At 40.5% G+C, this 24,402-nt stretch overlaps 1 protein-coding gene across 1 annotated transcript in view; it reads right to left on the bottom strand.

Moving 5' to 3' along the window:
- Positions 1 to 24,402, bottom strand: part of LOC124606041 (rap guanine nucleotide exchange factor 4) — a 181,068-nt gene that overhangs the window by 108,856 nt on the left and 47,810 nt on the right. The window contains exons 5-6 of the mRNA XM_047138004.1: positions 22,219 to 22,363; positions 20,525 to 20,704 (exon numbers count right to left, since the gene is read on the bottom strand). Coding sequence (XP_046993960.1) covers positions 20,525 to 20,704; positions 22,219 to 22,363 — 325 coding nt within the window. The remainder of the gene's footprint in view (positions 1 to 20,524; positions 20,705 to 22,218; positions 22,364 to 24,402) is intronic.

Here is a 24,402-nt window from a genome sequence, read left to right as displayed (position 1 = left end):
AAGCTCCTGCTACTTTTTGAACACATTTTGTATGAGTAGATGAAAGCTTCCACTAAAACATTGATATCTGTTTGATGGTTATACTGTTCCTCCTGAAAATGATTAAACAGATGAAACTGTACAGTAGTGGAGTATCCAAAATAAAAGAATCCAATTAGCAACAGCCAATGGGAACTTTTGTTTCATTAAGATGACTTGATTATTATAGCAAAGGAAACTATTACTGGAAAATGATTGCTCTTAAAAGTGGGAGGTAAGTCTGTTTTTGTGATTGGAATCAAGGGAATAAAGACTACATCCCCTTTAGCAAACCTAACAGGATTCATTGCTTAGATTATACTTCAGTGATTTTACCACCTGTTTTTATTACAGTTCATTCCTCACAGCCATTTGAATTGGTTAGTGTGTCGACTGCAATTGAAAACAGAGCAAACCAAGTACCATGCTGTTACTAAACAATTTCATTTGGAGGGTTGCACTGCTGCACAAATCAAAACAGAGTTGGATGAAGTTCACATGGGCACTGTAGTATCACTGAAGACCATTTATTTTTGGATTAATGAATTTTAATGTGGTCGGACAAGCACTGATGACAAAGCATGTTCTTGCAGTCGTATTAAGGTCACCAAAAAGAAAACCGTTGACAAAATCCATGATATGGTAATGCCAAACTGCTGACAAAAATCGTGAGGTTGCTGAGACTGTGAGACTGAGTGAGTGCATAATGTCCTGCATGGAGATTTTGGCTATGAATAATCTGTGTGCCAGGTGAGTGCCACAGTTGCTCACATTTGACCAAAAGTGCATCCGGCACATTATTTCAACAAAATGTATGAAATGTTTAATTGCAGTCTGCAAGGTGTTTTGCACCAATTTGTGACTGTTGATGAAAGCTGAATACATCATTACAAACCAGAGAAAAAACCAGACAAAATGCTGAAGGCTGATGAAAGTGAACTGAAGAAGAAAAAGACCATTCAGTCAGATGTTAAGGTCATGATCACTGTTTATTTTGGAATTCCTAAGGAATAATCCTCTTAGATTACTAGGGAAAAAGGCAGGACCATAACTGGGCTCTATTATGCTTTACTGTTGGATCATTTGAAACTTGCAATGGCTAAAAACAGACAAAGATTGGCATGCAAGAAATGCTCTTTCACCAGAATAATATACCATCCCACACATAGCAATAACAATAGCAAAAGTGCATGAACTGGGCTTTAAATTGGTTCCTCATCCATGCTATTCACCAGAATTAGCCACAAGTGGCTTCTTCCTGTTCCCTAGCTTAAAAATTTGGCGTGATAGGAAGAAATTTTCATTAAATTAGGAAGTGTCTGTTACAGTCAACAAATATTTTGCGGAGTTTGACAGAATCCATTTTTCCAATGGAATGAAAAAGCTGGAGTATTGCCAAACTGAGTGTATATTCCTCAATGAAGACTATGTTGAGAAGTAAAGTGAGTTGTTTATGAAACACACATTCTTTTGCTTTTTCCCCAGATTCATCAGACCACCCTTGTATAACCAGATTTGCAAAAGTAAGGTGAAATAAAATTCTCTGTTGTTCATCTGCGACAATGGTGCCCAAATCGATCATCATCACATTAACTAAGAACATGCCAACATTGCACCTGTCTTTGAGGAGAATCCTTGTATCATAATAGACCAAAAGTTATCTCTCAGTGCCTGACATGACATACGGATTTATTGAAACCAAGAATGAGTGCAAAAACCAGCCAACAGATGGTGCCAGACAGCAAGACATCAGTAACACTGCACGAGAATGTTGTGTAAAATGAGTTGTAGGGAGAGAGGGAGGCAGATGCACAAGCAGTCTCAGTATGTTGACTTTACCAGAAAAGGCACTGTTAGTGAAATGAATGGAGAATCTGCTATTGCAGCTTTATGACCCTATCATAAGAAGGGTATTCGAATGGGTGAACGTACTGTACAAGCAGCGCTAAGAAGAAAATTCTCATGAAGGTTGATGCCACAGGTTGTTTAGACATTTGGCCTCATAATGGGTGATGAGACAAATGATAATGCTGCTCAGACAATTCAGGAAGAAATGGAGACTTAACCAAGTTCATCTCTGGTTGGTGAAGCCAGCACTTGCGAAGTCGCACATTCCTCTGACATTCCATGCACTACTGTCTGGAGAGCACTGAGGCATACCCTCCAATGCTATCCAAACAAAATCTAGTGTCATTATGAACTGTTAGCCACAGAACATGTTGTCGACTGACAAAGCCCATTTCACACTCCAAGGGTCTGTCAATACCTGCAACTGCAGAATTTGTTCTACTGAAAATCCTAGAACTGTCATGGAAACACCATTGTGTGGTGAGAAAGTCACAGAGTGGTGTGGATTTTCATCAGTTGTGAAATGGACCCTTTTTCTCTTAGAAAATGCGAGGTATTGATTTTTGGTCAGTCATCGTGATGGGTGTGAGGTACGCTGAAATGTTACAGAACTGCTTCATCCCTAGCCTCGCTGATAAACACTTGCTGGAAGGTACAACTTTTATGCTCCATGCCATTTAGATAAACATGTGGAAGATCACTTTTACACATTGTTTGGTGAGGATCGAGTGCTGAGCTGCCATTTCCATCATACTTGGCCTGCCAGTTCCCCAGACCTCGATCTGTGCGGTTATCGGCTGTGGAATTACCTGAAGCCTCAAGCCTATTGCAATCGTCTGACTTCATTAGGGATGCTAAAAGATGATGTCCAGCAGCAATTTCTCATCATACCTACTGGTATACTGTACAGTGCTGTTCACAATATTATCTCTTGACTACACGTATTGTTGAGGAATGATGGCCGATATAATGGGCATTTGTTACAAAGAAAATCGGTTGTTATGCTAATTATTGCTTTTGTATCATATGAAGTGACATCATTGGTCATTTTGTGCACTTTTTTTGGATTCAATAAAACTTCATGGCATTTTAATCATTTGTGTCAATTTTTGTCTCTCTTCCTACATTAGACCATGAAGAACTGAATTTTCACATGTTAACAGACTTCTGTGTCACCCTGTACTTTCGAATGCTTAGCATGGAGCTAAGGGATTAGACAATACACAAATATTTATCAAAACAGCAGACAGCAGACAGACACCAACAGTACAGAGCTGAGCAAAAGATCTTCGCCTATTGCACGACGGCTGCCTCGTGTTAATCATTTTCTAGCAATCCTCTAGTCTCGCAAGCCTCTTGTAGATTCAGCAACAGTGGCTGTCAACACTCTTCAAGTGTTGGAGTGACTGAGAACACCTCTTGTGGAAAGAAACTCAGACTAGCATTCACAGTTATTCAGATGGCTGCCATGTACACTGGCCAAGGCATCAGAGTTACTTCATGTGTGTGCGGTACCGAAAATTTGATACTGAAACTCCTTTCCTCTGGTGCCCCAAGTGTAGTAATGAGGGATACTTTGTGGTCTTTTTGCAGTCTGATTAAAATTACTTGATACTTGACATTTCACACATTGGAGCTGTCTTCCTCCAATCAGAGTGCTTAAAATCAATCTCAAAATGTTCACCATTGCCAAACTGCCACAACAAATAGCTCACTTCCAATTCCTTGTCTGGTTATGTTCTTGATGTGTGTGGATCCAAAGTCTTGGGACTGATCGTTTTATTTTGCATTTCATCAGGCACCATAACCATCCTGAAAACAACACATGCAGAAAGACGGTAATGAAATACACATGTTTTGTATGTGTCATTAGCCAAACACTGCTAGACCCCTTTGCACAAGATGTGATTCGGCTTTACACATTTGATTATCATTGTCACAGAGATGGGACTACAGTAGATAAGCTTCATATGACACTGTATGAGGCCAAAACTTGGGAAAGCAGCAAATTATCATTACAATTGGTGCTACAGGGGAATTAAAATAACACGATAATGGTTATTGATAAAACAGAGCAATGGTAAATCACAATCCTGACATGCAGAAAATCCTGGGTTCAAATTCATGTGAGGTGATAGTTCTTTTATTTACAATTTTTTTTTTCAAATTTACTCTCATTATTATTATTATTATTATTATTATTATTTTCAATCAACTGTTGGAAATATGATTTTTTATTTTGAAAATTTTGTCACAACATTTTCAAAACTGGACTGACTTTTGTATTTGTTCTTATTTTTTCCCTATCATTCTTGTTTTGTTTAAAATCTGAAACTGAGTACCAATCAGGACTGCTCATTGGTTGGATCACATCACTTTGTATAGGCAGTAAGAGGATAACTTCACATAACCAATTAAAGATACAAGTTATAGCGTGCTGTTGGTGCTAACTTGAAATTTTTCTGTATTGAGTTTGCTCTCAGAGGCCAGATTTAATCACAGTGAATAAAGCAAGTGTAATTAATAGTTCTGTCAAGTTTGCATCCTTGTTTTCGTGGGTACTTTGCATATCACGTGGTTGTGGTTAAGTTAGGAAATGAGTGTAAATTCAGGGCTACAAAAAATGTTGTCTGCCACAGTTCAGTCACTGATCACTTAAAACCAGCTGTGGGCTGAGTTTCTCATGCTCCTGCCATACCTGATGGCAGTCGCTTCCAACACTATTCCTCATTACATGAACAGCATTTCAGCACTTGTGAACTGATCTGATGAATTCATGTTTCACCTTTGACCCAGTTGCAGCTGATAGTGCAACACTGTAGTGTGACAAGCATCAAGTGTCATATAATTTTAATTGGACTATAGTTCATGAAATTTTGTGTAACGATTCCATCACCATTTTGTTACTGTAGAATATCTTTTAAAACACATGTCCATTTCTAATCTGCAGTGACCTAACCGACAGTCGACTGCAATCTGAATAACAATATCGTATTTCTGGTTTATTTTGATTCCACACAACACAGATTTTTCCCAAATGTTAGTAAAGATAAATCTGATCAGTCTAAGCACATCAAATCCTTAGTAAGGAGCTTCTAGACATAACAAAGTTGTTCTCTTCTTACTTAAACAGGCGATGATAAGGTCAGCAGCATCTGTGGTGGAAATGGAATCAAAGCGAGACAAGTTTTATGAAGTAATGACTCAGTGTAGTCGCTAGTAGCACTGGGCTTCAGTTCTTAAGGGGATCATTTTCATTTCTATTCTTTATCAAGCCATACTGGTCATCTCTAGAAGTCTATGCCAGTATTTATACTGAATGTGAACCAGAAAATGATGCCTATACACTTGTGCATATTACCTGATCTCTCCAACCAATTTTACTGTCATTACTCTCATCTGTATGAATTAGTGTATATTATGACTCATCTGAAAATATGTCCTGATCTCCACATAACATGAAATGTATTTCTTGTTCTTCAGTGGATTTCACCAATTATCTCTGAAACACATGTGCCAACTACAGAAATCATCTCGAATCGCACGTGCACGTCTTTCCTCTGAATTTTCCTTCTTCAGTAACTTCAATTTTGTAATTATCCCATACTCATAAAGAGTATTGAAAAACAGGTGCCAGGATGGTTTCATAACTGAATTCTCTTTCAGGTTAGCTGCTCTGCCTAGAATTCAGACAGATCCTGACTGAACATTTGCAAGGTGTTTTGAAACGCTGATTGTATTAGGTGTCCTGTCAGAATATATACTGAGCAAGGCAGTGCAGTGCTGACACACTGGAATCACACTTGTGAGGAAGGTAGTTCAGTTTCCTGTGCTGGCCCAAAATATCTTCAGACAGATGGGTTTCACTAACTGAATCAGTAACAGATAGTGTGCCTCTTGATTTGCAAGTTAAGTGAGCAATGTAATCAGCATAATGAAAGACATTTAAACTATACTCCACTGTTGACTCTAATCAGCTTCATATATACAGCAAGGGAGAAAAGCACTACCGTATTTACTCGAATCCAAGCCGCACCTGAAAAATGAGACTCGAAATCAAGAAAAAAAAAAAAATTTCCCGAATCTACGTCGCACCTGAAATTTGAGACTCTAAATTCAAGGGGAGAGAAAAGTTTTAGGTCGCACCTCCAAATCGAAACAAAGTTCGTCTAATTGTAATATGACACACAATTTAGGTCGAATGAATGACGATACAGCTGCAGTAGTTTGGTTCGAGTCGTAAGCTTAGCAGTTACGGTTTACCAGGTAGCCATTGCTACGCGTCACGCGCTCCGTCCGTATTTATACGGATATCCTTCCTTTTTCACGTGCTTCGTCTGGTTTCAATTGATTGCTAATTTTTCTTTGATCTGATAAGCGCCGTTTTCTTTGTTATAGGTGTTTACGTCACTCTAAGCTGAAAATGCATTACTGTACTGTGTCATGCATTGTTTGTCGCATTCTGATAGTGCGTGTTTATGGCCTGTCGCCGCTCATGGCATGGCTTGCTTTTGTGCGCGCTACCGCTGCTTACAAATAAAAAATAGATTTAGCGAAACATTTGTTGTTACTTACACTACTGCTTTCTTTGATAATGATCAACAAGAACCAAATAATAGACTGCATATGATAGATGATGTTCTGAACGAAATTTTAGCGAAAATTTTTCTCCGTTTGAAAATCGTTGCAGGCGCCTCTTTAGTTCATTACATTCTGCACAGAAATTCTTAGATTTAAAAATCTAGTCAGTAGCCGTGCTTCATTTCTGACTGTATCACTATTAGGCATAAGAATAATACGAATATGAACATGACATGATATGTATATTCTTCCGCGTTTGCTGTTGTCTCACTCTAGTTTCGTAGTTTATTAGGCAGACAGGATTTAAATGAGATAGTAGCAAACACAAAACAATACATGGCAAAATGTTTGTATTCGTATTAATCTTATGGTGAAGAGAATACTGCACGAGATTCACAATTCATAAAAGTTCCTATTAGCAACCATCTCTTCTCACAGGTAGGAAAAATTCAGAACGTAGAGTTGGCCATATTGACAAACATCCCAAACAGTCTTGCCAGTCGGATTTTTGTAGTACATTGAAATGCTGCTACATTCGAAGATCAACAATACAGAATTGTATTTACTTCGTTGGATAATGTACCAAAATGCAGTCGTCGAAACTCTGGGCGGAGGAAAAAGGCTCGTCTTCCACTTTTTTTTTTTAATTTATTTACTGACGCAGAGATTTTGGTGCCAGTATTTATCTTTGTGCCTACAAAGCATGCCTGTGTAGCGCTACATATATTCGACGGCAGAAGTTAAATAGTTGTGGCGGCACCCACCAACATTTTTCAAACTCCCGCTTGCTTTGCACTCGATTCTAAGACGCAGGCGGTTTTTTGGATTACAAAAACCGGAAAAAAAGTGCGGCTTAGATACGAGTAAATACGGTATTTACGAATAATAAGTGTATCTTTTCTACATTACTGAATGACTACCTAGGTTCATGGTTCAAAATTCATCATTCAATATCCCAAATGCATGTTGCCTAACTGATTCCAGGGACATCAAAATATTTGATTTTCAATATTTTGAATAAGTATTGACCAAATTCAAAAACTTTAAATGCTGTCATTATCACTCATTAAGAGGTACAATGTTATGTGAAAGGTTTAACAGAATAAGACATTACAGTTTGTGACTGTATTTAGGTCCTGAGGCAGTTCACTCACCTCACACAAATACCCAGATTGCACTCTTCCAGTACTTCAGAAAGAGAGCACTTAGTGACTTGAAACAAAATCTGTACATACTTTCAAACCTGTACAAAACTACTTCTTGCTGACATCCTTTATAAAATTATGAAATGAAATATGTTTCTATCTTACTACATTTTTCACTGTTCATGCAGTAAAACTGCTGCATCAGACATGGTGATTTAACTTGTTACTTTTTTTTACTACTAACGCTATTTGCAACACATTTCAGAGACAGTATCCACATACACTGCTGAGTGTGTCTGCAAAAACTATATAATAGTATAATACATAGTTCAAGACATGTAAACACTGAAATGTGTGAAAAACTAGCTTTTGCTTAAACCAGGGAAATTACACAATCCATTGTTTCACATAATGAGAGTACTCAGCGACCTACAATGAACTTTAAATGTAACTTCACACATTTTCTGAACTTTTTCTCTTTTACATGCTTAACATTGAATTTTTAAAAAATTAACTCATTTGTGAAGTAATTAGAAATTTTTCTTCTTTAAAGAACAGTGGGTTTACTGGTAAAAAACTAACAAAATGTATAGAGCACTATCTATACAGGTTGTGTACACACTGTAAATGATCATATGAGGAGGGCGCACTTATGTGTTCACAATGTGGGAATAGTAAGGTACCAGTACTAAGTTTGCTAATTTCTCCGATCACTTGCATTACCTGCAAGGAGAGCTGATAGATACCACCAGTTACAGGTGCTGACTTGTGCAGACTGTTTCAAAATTGACTACAAATTATTACAAGTCACATTATAAGGTAAATTCCACCATATTGTAAAATGTAGGCCTCTGGATGTTACAGTATTTTGTGACACTCCATAGGACTGTTCCACATGGTTTGCGAGAGCCTAATGTAAGTTGTACATAGCAGTGGAAGCTGGAAATCTATTACTACGACATTTGATGGGAGAGAATGAGAATACGGGTTTTTCTGATTGTATTTAACCATTAAGCACGAATGAGCACTATATAGAAATATGTTAACACACAGTAGTCAAACATACTGCCAAGACAACACACTGTCTGAAAACAAAATCAGTCAAAAGAACATAAAGAAGGATTGCAAAACTGGTACTAATTGTAATGGTCAAAAAATTGAATTTTTTTCTGCATTTGGTTTTGTAAGTGGGTGGTACATAAAATGCGGATACTGGTTCAGTGGGACAGCTCTATTTTTTGTATCGTGTCACATTTCTGAGATACAAAATAAAAATAAAATCACATCGATTTTATTTCCAAGATGTTCTGAACATTAAAAAAAACTGAAGTAAATTACACAAAACCTGAAAGTTGTTCAGTCACGCTGATGAACCAAACCATTATGATCAACTGACCAACAGCTTTTTGATCAACCTCTGAAACACAATGCACTAGCAGTTCTGCATAGCGTTGGTCTGGCAAGTCCTTGGTATGTTTCCGATTTGTGGAACCTGATGTCTGCAAACGGGTCACAAAATTACCGAAATTATAGGCCAGCGTTTGTCACATATTGACGATGTAATGACTTGTACATTGTGAAGCTTAAGGCTGCTGGAAGCCAGCAAGGGTATTACAAAATAGGAAATCAGAGACACAATACGGAGAGTTTTTAGGTTATTGGGTGTCAACCGTAATGCTAGAGCCCTGCAAAATTGCAGTTACTCTGGGCAACTGCCCAAGGGAAGAAGTTTCATTTCAGAGCATTAACTGTTGACTCCATCCACTGTCTACTGTTCATTTCATAATGATTGACCCCTGACTTTGAGCTCATATTCTGGTCACATCATATGACAAACATCATTGTGTTACACCTTGCTGGAATCGTGGATATGTCTACTTTTATTTTGTGTTTGAATATTACATTTTAGTTGAAAAGAGGATGGCATATGTGGTAATAAATTTCCTTCCCACAGTTTAAAGGTAGAACCCTACTCAACTTCTACACAAATTGTCATTGCTTTCCAATTAGTCGTTTTGTCCTAATAACTATGGGCATAGATTGGTGCAATTCACCTAATATTTATACCTATTAACAAAACGAAAAGTGTAAATGCAAGCTCTGTTGTTGCCTTTTACAGCTGTTATGTTTTTATTCACATAAATCTACATGAAGCACTAATATAATATTTTTAATTTATTTGCTTTTCTGTTTCTATGTGCCACTCATGTGTGCTATGTTGCTGGGCCTCTGAAAAGTATTTGCACTTCATTGTTCAGCGTTGCAGTGTTTACACTGCGGCTTCCCGTCAGATAGGGAATAATCATGTGTCCATTCATAATTGTTTATTTATTTGAGACAGTGTTCATAACATAATTAGTTGCCTTCCACTTGTGTGAAACCGTGCTTCATTTACGGTGTTGTGAAGAATCTATGGTGTTCAGTGTACATGCTTACTTTGAGGCCAAAACAGAACAGGGTGCACACAGTTCCATATCAGAGCCGATAAAGAGAACTTCTGAATGTATCAGTATTACAGAAAGGAAAACTGAAGCACATTTCTAGGCAATATAGAGAAACTTCATGTGAGTGAGTGAGTGACAGAAGTTTGTATTGGATGAATTTAGACAGGGAGTCATAAGAAGACAAATCCACGGCTTATATGTGGAAAAGCAGTTTCCAACTGTGGCAGCCGTGTCAGAAAAATTAAAAATTGAAGAGGAAGATTTTTCTGATATGATTGAAACAACCCTTTGGTGTGCTATTCGAAAATTGGGCTTTATATACAAAAAGGTCAACAAAGAACATGTGCTGATGGAAAACAACCAAGTAGCAGGGAAAAAGAGATGAGTTCTTGCAGGAAATAAAGACACTTGCACCACACTCGACAGACTGCTTATTATACTGATGACATTTGGTGTGGTGCAAATTATTCCAGAAAGTTTGGTTGGGGAGCAGTGGCGGCTTCTGTGTAAGAGCACGAGGGCACATGAACACCCTAACTTTCAACACCTTGTGGATTTATTGGTTATTTTTAATTGAATGCTGTTAAACTTAACACAGAAGCTGCAATCTATGTTACACATGGCATTAAAATTCATCGCACTACTGCTCCTCTACACACTGTGAAACTTGGCATCAAAGTCGCGAGCACACCTTCAGTTGTGCACGTTTTAAGGAGCATTTGTGCATGCACAAATCAGATAACATAATTGCCTTACAGGCCAAATACATACAGATTTGATAAACTGTGCACAGTTCATGATGTGTACAGTTAGCCCTTGCCAGTTATCTAGACGTTCACGTCACTGTCACCACATGGTAACAGACTGCAGCACACTTTTATCCCCATTCGCTCAGCATAAATACTGCTAGAAGATAGCACATTCCTCCAATATGCTATATAGTGTAGTAAAATTAGACTGAACATCAGTACATGTTAAAGGTGAACTGGCATTAAACCTATTATGTGGTTTTCTGAATGAGTTATAGCATATGATACTGAGAATCATAAGGGCCTAAAGCATATCACTGTCGATTGTGAGATTGTAACATTTATTCATGCTCCTGAAATCTGTTTCACGAAAAGCCATATCACTGGTTTCTCTGATATTCACTTGAATGTGGGACTGACTGTGGTTAGCTTTAGCTCCTTATGGATCTCAGAGCAAGCAGCTCTGTACTTAGATATGTACAAAAAACAAAATCCCACAAAACCAATTCTTTCTTTTGTCAGATAACTTATGCATCTTATTATTATTACTAATGCTGTTATTATTATTGGCAGTGGTTGTAATTGTATAAACTTCTTGATAAGCATAATTGTTATACAGCAGATGCCAGTATTTTCACACTCTCAAATTTATTTGAATCTACAAATTTGTGAACAACCAGAATGTATGCTCACAAGCCGCCACTGGTTGGCAGGCTTTATGCATCAGAAAATGTCTATGATTATCACAGAGGAAGTGTTCAAGAGTGGAATGGCTGGAAAGGAGTAATTCAAACATTGTCTGGTTCTGGAAAAATGATTATAATGTGCCACATTAGGAATGCTTATGGGTTCATGCAAAATGTTGGCTCGTATTTTACTGGGAAAAAAGGAGGTGCTGATTATTATTCTGAAATGAATGCCAAACACTATGAAGAGTGGTTTAGGAGCAGTCTCGAAAAAGTACCAAATTGATTTGCAAAGGTTTTAGATCAGGCTCCATATTTTACAATGATAAATTCAGTATTATGAAATCCATCTACAAAATGGAGGAAGTATTCTATTATTTAATGGAAGGAAATAATGTAGAGCTTCCATCTAATTACCACAAGGAATTTACTAAAGCTGGCCTATTGGACTGCAGGCGACCACACTTTAGGGCACAGGAATACCTTTTGGAAAGTTTATTGTGATAAGTGGACAAGGAAATTAAACTTCTGTGGCTGCCTGTAGCACACTGTGAACTGAACGCCATTGAACTTATTTGGGAATTTGTCAAGAACAAGGTAGCAAAGGAGAACAAGAATTTTAAAACAAATGATACTTTGCAGTTGTGTTGCTACTCTATGGAAAGTGTTCCCAAATGTGTTAGCAGCAATGAAAACGATTAGGTAGGTTCTATTTCAGTCATCAAAATTTATTCGAGCTAATTGACTTTTCTGTTTACTGTTGAAATGTGTTATACAAATGTTCATTTATTGTGAGTTGCTTGCATACTGAGCATTTATTTGTAGTTTCTCATAGTATTTCCCTCTACTCGCAACAAAAACTGAATGCAGTACTGCTGTACTGGAATGTGACTATGAAGTTGCCATTCTTCACTGAAGGACAGGTGCTTATGGTACATTACAAGAGTGCCAATGTGTGGTTTGACAACTACACCCCATCACAGCCTCGCATATATTGCTGCTACCAACACAACTACTTTGCAAACTCTTAACTAACAGACAGGAGAGAGTTCATAAGTGAAGGTGTATGATGTAACCAACAAAAGTTCAAGTTTAACCCCATTGCCTTCTCTGTCTCAATAGCTACCGTTCAGTTGCAGCATCTTGCATTTTACATTATAGCGATGAAACAAGTAATTAAAAAATAACAGAAATCTGGCTGTAAACAGAACAAACTGCGCAAAGGAAATTTTTCTCCTAATTATGGTCCAATTTTTCTGCATCCTTAAAGCTGACACTCACCAAAAAAAGCTAGAAATCGCACAGTTTCTCTTAAATATTACTGCATATCTTGCCCCATTTCAACTAAGATGTAATATTCATACACTAAATAAAATTAGACATTTCCACAGTTCTGGCCAGGTATAACATATCGATGTTCTTGATATACTGCGACCAGAATATGAGCTCAAAGTTAGGGGTCAATCATTATGAAATGGATAATAGTCGCTGTTATAAGGCATCACAGTAGGAGTTGGTCAGAAAAAGTCATGTCTTAGCAAATGCAGGAAGTTTGAAATTTGCCCTGTCAGGGGGGTTTATACTGGTGAGAGTGCTACACCAGTGATCTCCACTCATGAAAGGCCTTTTGGCTGGGCCTAATGACGTGAAACACTGTCGTTGCTGGCCATAAGAGGAGAGTCACTGATGTTTAGCTTTCATCTGGATGCTGTTGCTATTGAACTAGGAGTCTGTTTAAGTAAAGTCCAGAAACATCCCCACCTACCGTACAGGAGGAGGGGAGGAATCTGGTTGGCCAGAAGCACTGTGAAGGTGCAGACAGGTTGAATCCTCTGAAGTGCCTGTGGATTGGTGGGCTGACTATAGGAAGGGAGAAATAGGGCACTGCCACAAGCCTTTAAAAATCCATGTTTTGTGTTCAGACAGGGTTCTCATTCAGAACATTAGGACACCAGCTCCATGTTACTCGTTGCCATCCTCGGTAAGCTCCTACAAGTCTGTTTCTCCTGTAGGGGACCTATATACTGTTACAATTATAAAAGATCCCTCCTTCAGTTTAAGTTGACAGGCACATGCTTCTATATGTTGCTCTAGACAAATCTTTTTTTTTTTTTTTTTTGTATCTAAGCTTTCTACACATTGATCAATTTTGACATATATGGCAACTACTCCTCTCACCTTATTCTCTCTGCCCATATGTGCAGCTAGTTTATAACTACTGATATTTACGTTTTCCATATCTGACACAATGTGATGCTCAGACAGGCATAGTATGTCTATTACATTATAAGATTCAGTGTCATCTAAGCAAACCAGGAGCTCATCTACTTTATTCTTCAATCTCGGGATATTTTGGTGAAAAATGGTAACATTATTTTTTACTTTAATTTTGTGAGAATCTAATTTTTTCTTTAATCCACCAATATTTTGGTTAAATATGGTAACATTATTATTTACTTTCCTGTTGTGAGAATTTTGTGAGTTTTAGACCTCTTTAGCACCTGCCTGCCTGAACTTCTCATGGGACGCTGATATTAGTCAAATTCCGCACCTCTTGTAGGTGCCTTGCGACAGTGCTTGGTGCTTCTGCAAACAATCAGCCTGACTGCTGGAAGTTTGTCTTTCTGCATTTGCTCCTAACCGCTCAGTAATCGCAGACTGGCCTGTAACCACCTGTCTTCCCTCTATCCTCTGTAATGACATGATGTGCTTTGTGGGTGTGGATCTGGCACCAAACAGCATTCCAAATGTGTTCCATCAGCTTGAGGCCATGCAAAATTGCTGGCCAAGAATGCTCCTCAAATTACTGTGTATATGATACTGCCCCTCTGACATGTACAGATAGTTATTCTACTGGAAAATACCATTGCCGCCGGGAAAGACATCAAGCATGAAGAGTGCAGCACGTAGGTGGTCCACAATAATGCTCACACAGTCTACAGCTGTCGTGGTGCATTCGGTTACTACCAAAGATCTCGGTGAAGCCCAAGTGAATCTCGCCCAAAGCATAATAATGTCCCTACTGGGCTTCATCTGGGGCGCAGTGTGTGCGAGGAGCAGCTACTCGCCTGGATGGTGGCGTATCTGGACATGGCCATCAACATGGTATATCAAGAAATGTGATTCAGGCAATTAGGAGTCACTTTTCGATTGGCCCAAGGTGCGCCATATCACCAGGTCACAGTTGTTCACGATTTGCTTGAAGAACATTCTGGACAATTCAAGCGAATGATTTGGCCACCAAGGTCGCCCAACATAAATCCCACTGAACATTTATGAGATGACTATAGAGGCAGCATGCATCAAAGGAGGTCCAACATTATATTTGGAGGTATCCCACGACTTTTGAAACAAATACCAACAGTAATCACTTTGTAACTGAAGTTTTCCTTACTATAAAAAGAATGCAATGTTCATGGTAAGCCTGATTTTTTCGAAGCCCACAGCACCATTTTTTTGGGTGAAAATCAAGTTGCAAAAATGAAAATATACGTTTAGTTACGTTTTACACCCCATTCTTTGTAGTTGCTCACTGTGGAAGCTAATTATCTTCTCTTCTTTTGCCAATAAAGCTATGAACAATGTGCTTGAAAGAAGTCCAAGTAGGCCTATGTAAACTGGTGTTCGTGATGACACACCAATCAACAGTTTTACCATTTGCGTTCCAATAAAGGTCTTCCAACCTTGCTTCACTGATATTGGGAAAAACGCCCTTAAAATGATTGACAGACTCATCCTATTTATCAACAAATTTTGCAAAATTCTTTATCAGGCTTAATAATAGTAAGCTGAAGCAGTGTGACATGACTTGGCACAAATAAGGGTTACACTGCTTCAGCTTACTATTATTAAGCCTGATAAAGAATTTTGCAAAATTTGTTGATAAATAGGATGAGTCTGTCAATCATTTTAAGGGCGTTTTTCCCAATATCAGTGAAGCAAGGTTGGAAGACCTTTATTGGAACGCAAATGGTAAAACTGTTGATTGGTGTGTCATCACGAACACCAGTTTACATAGGCCTACTTGGCTACCAAAAACACGAAAAATAGTAATTCTTGACCTGTAAAGGTGTAAGCAGAGAAACCATTTTTAAATCACAGTACGTATATCGTCAGTTCATGATCTTAGTATTTCATTTAACAGTTCTTCTTCCAATATGAACTGATGTATGCAACTAAAACATTCTGGCGAATGATTAACCTGCCACCTAGTGACTGTTTTTGAAACCAACACTATATAAAACGAAAGTAATGACATAACTTGTTGGCTCTTTTATATCAGAATGTGTAAAAGAAATAATTGAGTAGAAATGTAAAAATTACTTGATTATGAAAATTTTGGCAGCGTTATGTGACACCACATTTCTGAAAAACAAAAAAAAAACATGGGAATGAATATACCACACACCCGATGCAAAATCGTTGTTGATCATTGTTGTAAGTGAGCAAGATTATCACAAATTTTACTTTAAACAAATATATGCCATATTGGATGTAATCTGGTCATCTATTTTGCTTAGTGGTGTACGTAGTTTGGTATATTAACAAACGATATTAAGCGAGCTTTGTTAACAGTTTAAACAAAATAATGCCAGACGACTATAGTGTACTGTGGAGCAAGTTCGTAGTAATGCACAGTAGGCCACAGCGGAAGAGAAAATATAAAAAAAAAACTCATCTGTCAATTTGCAACACGTAAATTTTGTTTAATAAAACATAATTATGCCATAAGTACTCTTTAGATGTTGAAAAACAAACAGTGTTATGTCGGCGACTGCTTATTTTCAGAGCTTTAAAAATACTGCCCACTCCGTGAACGAAGTTATTTTCAGTTCGAAACTGCTAGAGGTTAATTTTCCGCCGATAACTTGGACGGTTGGGGATGTGGCTTCTGCCAGCACGGGGCCCGTGGCATGCACTACATTGCTGTGTGGGTACATCACGTGTGTCTGTTACGTTTGTATTGGAACGGCTGCAATCAACACGCGTTTTTAACCGGGAAGCTGTTACCCAAGCCCAGTTGGCATCTGGGCGGGAGGATACGAAGGAGCTCCCTTACGTCTCAACATACAGGAACGTGAAAAAGTGGTGTGCTTTTTATAGTGCCACAGCGTATGGCATGTAAGTAGGCCTTCAGAAAAAAGTAGGACGGACGAAAACAAGAAAACGGTATCTAGTAAACATGGGTTCTAAAGTGCATACTTTAAGAGTTATGAGCACCTATTCAGTAGAAGAGATGTATTTCACACCATCGAAGATGAGTAAGTGCTTATAGCCCTTAAGGTATGCATTTTGGAGCTCATGGTTACTAGTGTGTTTCGCTTCGAATGATTGTTCCTTTCATGTCCCTGAATACTGACCATTCCTCCTGGGACACACTATATGTTTCGTTTCCTGCTTTTGAGTAACTATAAACACATACCAATAACCTGATCCTTTAAAGTCAACTGCAATTAAATTTAAATTCAGTACGTATCAATCTTCGTCAACATTGAGAGCAAAAGCGTTAAACGAGCAAACGCATGAATTTGCCTATATAAATGCGACGTTTTCTAACATCCGCTCTACAGCCTATATTTCCATCTGTTCACTACATAACGACCAATGCTCTGACTGCTGCGATGAACTTCAAGATGCTGCCACGAGTTGGCTACAATCTCAGGAGAAGTATTATACGCAGAGACATTTTGTTAGCTCATTCAAATATTTGATGACTGTACTTAATTCTCAATGATAGCTATTTAAAGAAACAGTACATAGACGTAGCTTTAAATTTTTTCTAGTGGGTAATTGTACTTGAACTACACTCCTGGAAATTGAAATAAGAACACCGTGAATTCATTGTCCCAGGAAGGGGAAACTTTATTGACACATTCCTGGGGTCAGATACATCGCATGATCACACTGACAGAACCACAGGCACATAGACACAGGCAACAGAGCATGCACAATGTCGGCACTAGTACAGTGTATATCCACCTTTCGCAGCAATGCAGGCTGCTATACTCCCACGGAGACGATCGTAGAGATGCTGGATGTAGTCCTGTGGAACGGCTTGCCATGCCATTTCCACCTGGCGCCTCAGTTGGACCAGCGTTCGTGCTGGACGTGCAGGCCGCGTGAGACGACGCTTCATCCAGTCCCAAACATGCTCAATGGGGGACAGATCCGGAGATCTTGCTGGCCAGGGTAGTTGACGTACACCTTCTAGAGCACGTTGGGTGGCACGGGATACATGCGGACGTGCATTGTTCTGTTGGAACAGCAAGTTCCCTTGCCGGTCTAGGAATGGTAGAACGATGGGTTCGATGACGGTTTGGATGTACCGTGCACTATTCTACATCTACATCTACATTGATACTCCGCAAGCCACCCAACGGTGTGTGGCGGAGGGCACTTTACGTGCCACTGTCATTACCTCCCTTTCCTGTTCCAGTCGCGTATGGTTCGCGGGAAGAACGACTGTCTGAAAGCCTCCGTGGGCGCTCTAATCTCTCTAATTTTACATTCGTGATCTCCTCGGGAGGTATAAGTAGGGGGAAGCAATATATTCGATACCTCATCCAGAAACGCACCCTCTCGAAACCTGGACAGCAAGCTACACCGCGATGCAGAGCGCCTCTCTTGCAGAGTCTGCCACTTGAGTTTATTAAACATCTCCGTAACGCTATCACGGTTACCAAATAACCCGGTGACGAAACGCGCCGCTCTTCTTTGGATCTTTTCTATCTCCTCCGTCAACCCGACCTGGTACGGATCCCACACTGATGAGCAATACTCAAGTATAGGTCGAACGAGTGTTTTGTAAGCCACCTCCTTTGTTGATGGACTACATTTTCTAAGCACTCTCCCAATGAATCTCAACCTGGTACCCGCCTTACCAACAATTAATTTTATATGATCATTCCACTTCAAATCGTTCCGTACGCATACTCCCAGATATTTTACAGAAGTAACTGCTACCAGTGTTTGTTCCGCTATCATATAATCATACAATAAAGGATCCTTCTTTCTATGTATTCGCAATACATTACATTTGTCTATGTTAAGGGTCAGTTGCCACTCCCTGCACCAAGTGCCTATCCGCTGCAGATCTTCCTGTATTTCGCTACAATTTTCTAATGCAGCAACTTCTCTGTATACCACAGCATCATCCGCGAAAAGCCGCATGGAACTTCCGACACTATCTACTAAGTCATTTATATATATTGTGAAAAGCAATGGTCCCATAACACTCCCCTGTGGCACGCCAGAGGTTACTTTAACGTCTGTAGACGTCTCTCCATTGATAACAACATGCTGTGTTCTGTTTGCTAAAAACTCTTCAATCCAGCCACACAGCTGGTCTGATATTCCGTAGGCTCTTACTTTGTTTATCAGGCGACAGTGCGGAACTGTATCGAACGCCTTCCGGAAGTCAAGAAAAATAGCATCTACCTGGGAGCCTGTATCTAATATTTTCTGGGTCTCATGAACAAATAAGGCGAGTTGGGTCTCACACGATCGCTGTTTCCGGAATCCATGTTGATTCCTACATAGTAGATTCTGGGTTTCCAGAAATGACATGATACGCGAGCAAAAAACATGTTCTAAAATTCTACAAGAGATCGACGTAAGAGATATAGGTCTATAGTTTTGCGCATCTGCTCGACGACCCTTCTTTAAGACTGGGACTATCTGTGCTCTTTTCCAATCATTTGGAACCCTCCGTTCCTCTAGAGACTTGCGGTACACGGCTGTTAGAAGGGGGGCAAGTTCTTTCGCGTACTCTGTGTAGAATCGAATTGGTATCCCGTCAGGTCCAGTGGACTTTCCTCTATTGAGTGATTCCAGTTGCTTTTCTATTCCTTGGACACTTATTCAGTGTCCCCTCGACGATCACCAGTGGTGTACGGCCAGTGTAGGAGATCGCTCCCCACACCATGATGCCGGGTGTTGGCCCTGTGTGCCTCGGTCGTATGCAGTCCTGATTGTGGCGCTCACCTGCACGGCGCCAAACACGCATACGACCATCATTGGCACCAAGGCAGAAGCGACTCTCATCGCTGAAGACGACACGTCTCCATTCGTCCCTCCATTCACGCCTGTCGCGACACCACTGGAGGCGGGCTGCACGATGTTGGGGCGTGAGCGGAAGACGGCCTAACGGTGTGCGGGACCGTAGCCCAGCTTCATGGAGACGGTTGCGAATGGTCCTCGCCGATACCCCAGGAGCAACAGTGTCCCTAATTTGCTGGGAAGTGGCGGTGCGGTCCCCTACGGCACTGCGTAGGATCCTACGGTCTTGGCGTGCATCCGTGCGTCGCTGCGGTCCGGTCCCAGGTCGACGGGCACGTGCACCTTCCGCCGACCACTGGCGACAACATCGATGTACTGTGGAGACCTCACGCCCCACGTGTTGAGCAATTCGGCGGTACGTCCACCCGGCCTCCCGCATGCCCACTATACGCCCTCGCTCAAAGTCCGTCAACTGCACATACGGTTCACGTCCACGCTGTCGCGGCATGCTACCAGTGTTAAAGACTGCGATGGAGCTCCGTATGCCACGGCAAACTGGCTGACACTGACGGCGGCGGTGCACAAATGCTGCGCAGCTAGCGCCATTCGACGGCCAACACCGCGGTTCCTGGTGTGTCCGCTGTGCCGTGCGTGTGATCATTGCTTGTACAGCCCTCTCGCAGTGTCCGGAGCAAGTATGGTGGGTCTGACACACCGGTGTCAATGTGTTCTTTTTTCCATTTCCAGGAGTGTATTTCCGTATTTTATTTATAATTAACGGAGATTATTTTCGCGGTTATGCCTGGAAATTTCGAAAGAATAGCAGTGTATCTTCCATTAAGTCCACCTGTTTTGGCGCTCACTGTGAAACTGACGTGAGCTGCTGAACCTCGCTGCCCCCGCCGCCCCGTCCCCCTTACCAGATACCGGCATTTTCTTGTGCTAAGCCCTGTGTTTGAACAAAGAGAAACTTTCAAAATATTAATAGATATCGTTATAGTTTTTAGTCCGTGTGTGTGTTTGTGTGTAAAAATGTCGTAGACTAGATGACTCACTTGAAATGCGAAGAGACGGAGCCACGCGCTGGTGAGATCTTCTCGAGTATGAGGACATCGTGCCCGTGCTCTTTGAGTCGCACCGTATTTGCTTCCACGCCTCGGAGAATGCGGTCAAAATCGTGCTTATCGACGCGCAGAAAATGGCAGTTGTTTTCTCGTAACACGATTGTCGCTGCCCTGCACAGAGAACAAGTATGCTAATTAGTTTAACACAAGTGTATAATTATGTATATTACCTATATATACATCATCATAGTGCTTAAAGCTTCAAAAACCTCTTGTGGCATATTCAAGAGAAACTTTTAGTATCGCGGAACGGAGCCATTTTTCAAATTCTCCAACTTACCGGCAGTGCCAACAATGCTATGTTGGAGTAAATGTTGGACACTAACATGCCACAGATAGATATTTATTATCAAAGAATTACAAGTCTGCTTGTAGTAGTATCCCGATAGATAACGTCTGCCTTTTGCAGAATACGAGTTCGTAGCATGTAAGCTCCCTGGCCCATCTCGATTAAAAATTTATTTCTTGTTTTTAGGTGAGGAACTCAATTTCTCTTAATATGTCCTATTGTTTTTGATGGACCATAGATTTACAAGATGAATCACGAAAATTTAGCGCAGCAGGTATTTCTCGAACGAGAATTGGTGTTTTTACAAAATGAAATGTGTGGACACACTGAGACTTAAGAAGTTAGCCAATACAGTGATCCCGTAAATGGCGGCAAATATATTTAATAGCACCAGGTGTCGATTTATTAAAAAGAACAACTCTTAATTTTATTAAGAATATTCCAACAGAAGTCAACAGCAAAGAAGTTTGTTGCACGGTTGTAATGGAAACAGTTCATGAGAAATCATCTTAAGGTCTTCCGCTGACAGTGCTGTCGTAAACAGTGGATTTGTGCGTACAATAGCAGCGTGATTTCTTCTACCTGGCGAGCTCCGAATGACAGCCGTTAGCTGCAGTACACAACTTCTGGACTTGCATGTAGTGTTCGTCGAACACTGAGACCTGCCTTCGCAACTAAAGATACAAACGTACACTTTCGTGCATCGACGCTCCACTCTGTGGCAGCCTGTTGGAATGACTTTTCGTACCCAGAATTGGACTGGCAAGATGAGGAGAGGTGGTAACGCAAAGTTCCTGACCACCGGTGTACGTGGCAGTGTCCTGCATCCAATTCCAATCGTGAGGGCATGTGGCAATGTTGACGTGATTCGTCTTCTCCATATCTATGAAACTGACGGAGACTATCGACTGGATAGAATGCCAGTGGTAGTTCCCACAGAGCGACAAATTTCTTGGTATGCAGTGACGATCTTTCATGAACTGTAAACACTAGAACCGAACAAATGCCACTGCGAACGACGTGGATTATACAATCATTTTCGATTTATAACGCACATTGCTCTGTCTCTGAAAGGAATATGTGTTGTTACAAAACACATATCTAACATTTTTGGAATCACTGTGAGGCCCCACGCGTACGGACATTCTATGAAAACAGCACATCACTTGCATGTCTTGGTTGAGTCAGATTTACGTTGTCAAGAAAAGTCAAAGTCTCCTTCAACGACGTAGCATCAGTTTAACCTAAATTCTGAATATGTGGCAGTGGGCTGCAATTAACTTTTTTCAATCTATAAGTTAATTTTACGAAAACCATTAGGAGTTGCTATACATACCTTGGAGCATCATTTATGAGTGCAAGCTTTCCGAAGTCATCACCCTCTTGCAGCGTCGTCACAGTTCCTTTCCCGTGTATGACGACGTCCACTGAACCCCTGAGTATGATATACCAAGACCGTCCTTCATCGCCCTGGTTGAATACTGAAACAGTGAAGCACTAATCATGTCACTTTCTAAATACTAGTTGACATTATATTTCTCTGAATATGCAACTGCACGGATAATATGAATTCATAAATGCCGTAGTTGATTGGTGAGAGCGTGAAATCAGTCTTTCTCGCGTCAGTTACTAATGCCGTTAGACAGTTGATGTCCCGTATTTTCTGTGAAATCGAAGTTGGATGCTACCATAACATTAACATATTTATATCAGTGTTACTATTACGAAAATATCGCTATATTGTTATTGTTGTTTTCCCTAGACGCCGTGTAAACGTTATTTCCGCTATAAGTTACTGTTCAGTGTGGATTTCAAACAGTGGCTCGAGATTAATATCAAGTATAAACATTTTTGGACACGAAACGTGCAAATTCAGACCATAACCTGTAAATTATCGTCTCGTGTAATACATTTGTGTTTAAATTGCATGGTTTCTCTTTTAGCGCCATGTTAATTTTTTGGAAGACCAAGAACTCGTTATATACCAAAATCAAGGCATACTTTCCTTCTGCTCAATGTCACTCCACAAGATTGTCTTTTCAAGTAATCTGGCCATGCGCCGAAATTTTCTATTACAATTAACACCTAAGCCTTTTTGGTTCTCGAGTTCTCAGTGTACATCCGATACCGAATTTCCTAACACTATCGCTCGATATTTTCTTCTCAGTTTCTCATTACCGTACATTCGTCACTCTTCTTCTTACTACTTCTTGTCATATAGTACTATAACCGCATTAACGTTTTAGTGCTTAACGCCCACTTACAGCGACATTTGGAAAAGATTGCATTTTCGTGACAGTATCAGGTCTTGAAGTAGAATGAAGTTTTCACTCTACAGCGGAGTGTGCGCTGATATGAAACTTCCTGGCAGATTAAAACTGTGTGCCGGACCGAGACTCGAACTCCGGACCTTTGCCTTTCGCGAGCAAGTGCTCTACCAACTGAGCTACCAAAGCACGACTCACGCCCCGTCCTCACAGCTTTAATTCCGCCAGTACCTCGTCTCCTACCTTCCAAACTTAAGCTGTGAGTACGAGGTGTGAGTTGTACTTGGGTAGCTCAGTTGGTAGAGCACTTGCCCGCGAAAGGCAAAGGTCCCGAGTTCGAGTCTCGGTCCGGCACACAGTTTTAATCTGCCAGGTGGTTTCATATCACTGCACACTCCGCTGTAGAGCGAAAATTTCATTCTAGAAACATCCCCCGGGCTGTGGCTAAGCCATGTCTCCGCGATATCCTTTCTTGCAGGAGCGCTAGTTCTGCAAGGTTGGCAGGAGAGCTTCTGTGAAGTTTTGAAGATAGGATACGAGGTGCTGGCGGAATTAAAGCTGTGAGGACGAGGCGTGAGTAGCTCAGTTGGGTAGCTCAGTTGGTAGAGCACTTGCCTGCGAAAGGCAAAGGTCCCGAATTCGAGTCTCGGTCCGGCACACAGTTTTAATCTGCCAGGAAGTGTCAGATCTTGAAGTGTTTACCTTTGCAGCTTCTTCTAATACTATTTCCGTAATATGCAATCTGTACACCGAGACACTAAATGTAGTTGATGCATTCTACTATTTGGGTCGAAGCAGATAGCCATAAAACGCAGACCGACAACAGCAAGAAAACCATTTCTGAAAATGAGAAATTTACTTACATAGAACATGAATATAAATATCCGGAAGTCTTTCTTTGAATGTATCGGTCTGGAGTTGTGTGGAAGTGAAACGGAGATGATAGACCGTTCAGACTAGAAGGGAACAGAAGCTTTTGAAATATGTTACAGAAGAACACTGAGGATTACAACGGTAGATCGAAAAACTGTCTCGTATATCGGTGCACGTTAGCACGCCGCTTCCGGGACTCGGGGAGACGCTCTGGCCGCGGATGGAATCCGCCCGGCGGGTTAATGAAGGCCGGTGTGCTGGCCAACTTCGATGTGCTTCTTCGGCGGTGGGCTGGCATCCGCGTCCCGCATCAGTTACAGGATTCACAAACATTTCGAAAACGTTCTCACACTAGACGCAGACAGATGGGATACACAAAT

Source organism: Schistocerca americana, chromosome 3, assembly GCF_021461395.2.
Source record: "Schistocerca americana isolate TAMUIC-IGC-003095 chromosome 3, iqSchAmer2.1, whole genome shotgun sequence".
NCBI classification, from domain to species: Eukaryota; Metazoa; Arthropoda; class Insecta; order Orthoptera; family Acrididae; genus Schistocerca; species Schistocerca americana.
Note: the sequence above shows the minus strand (reverse complement) of the source record. Positions and strands in the feature narration are given on the sequence as shown.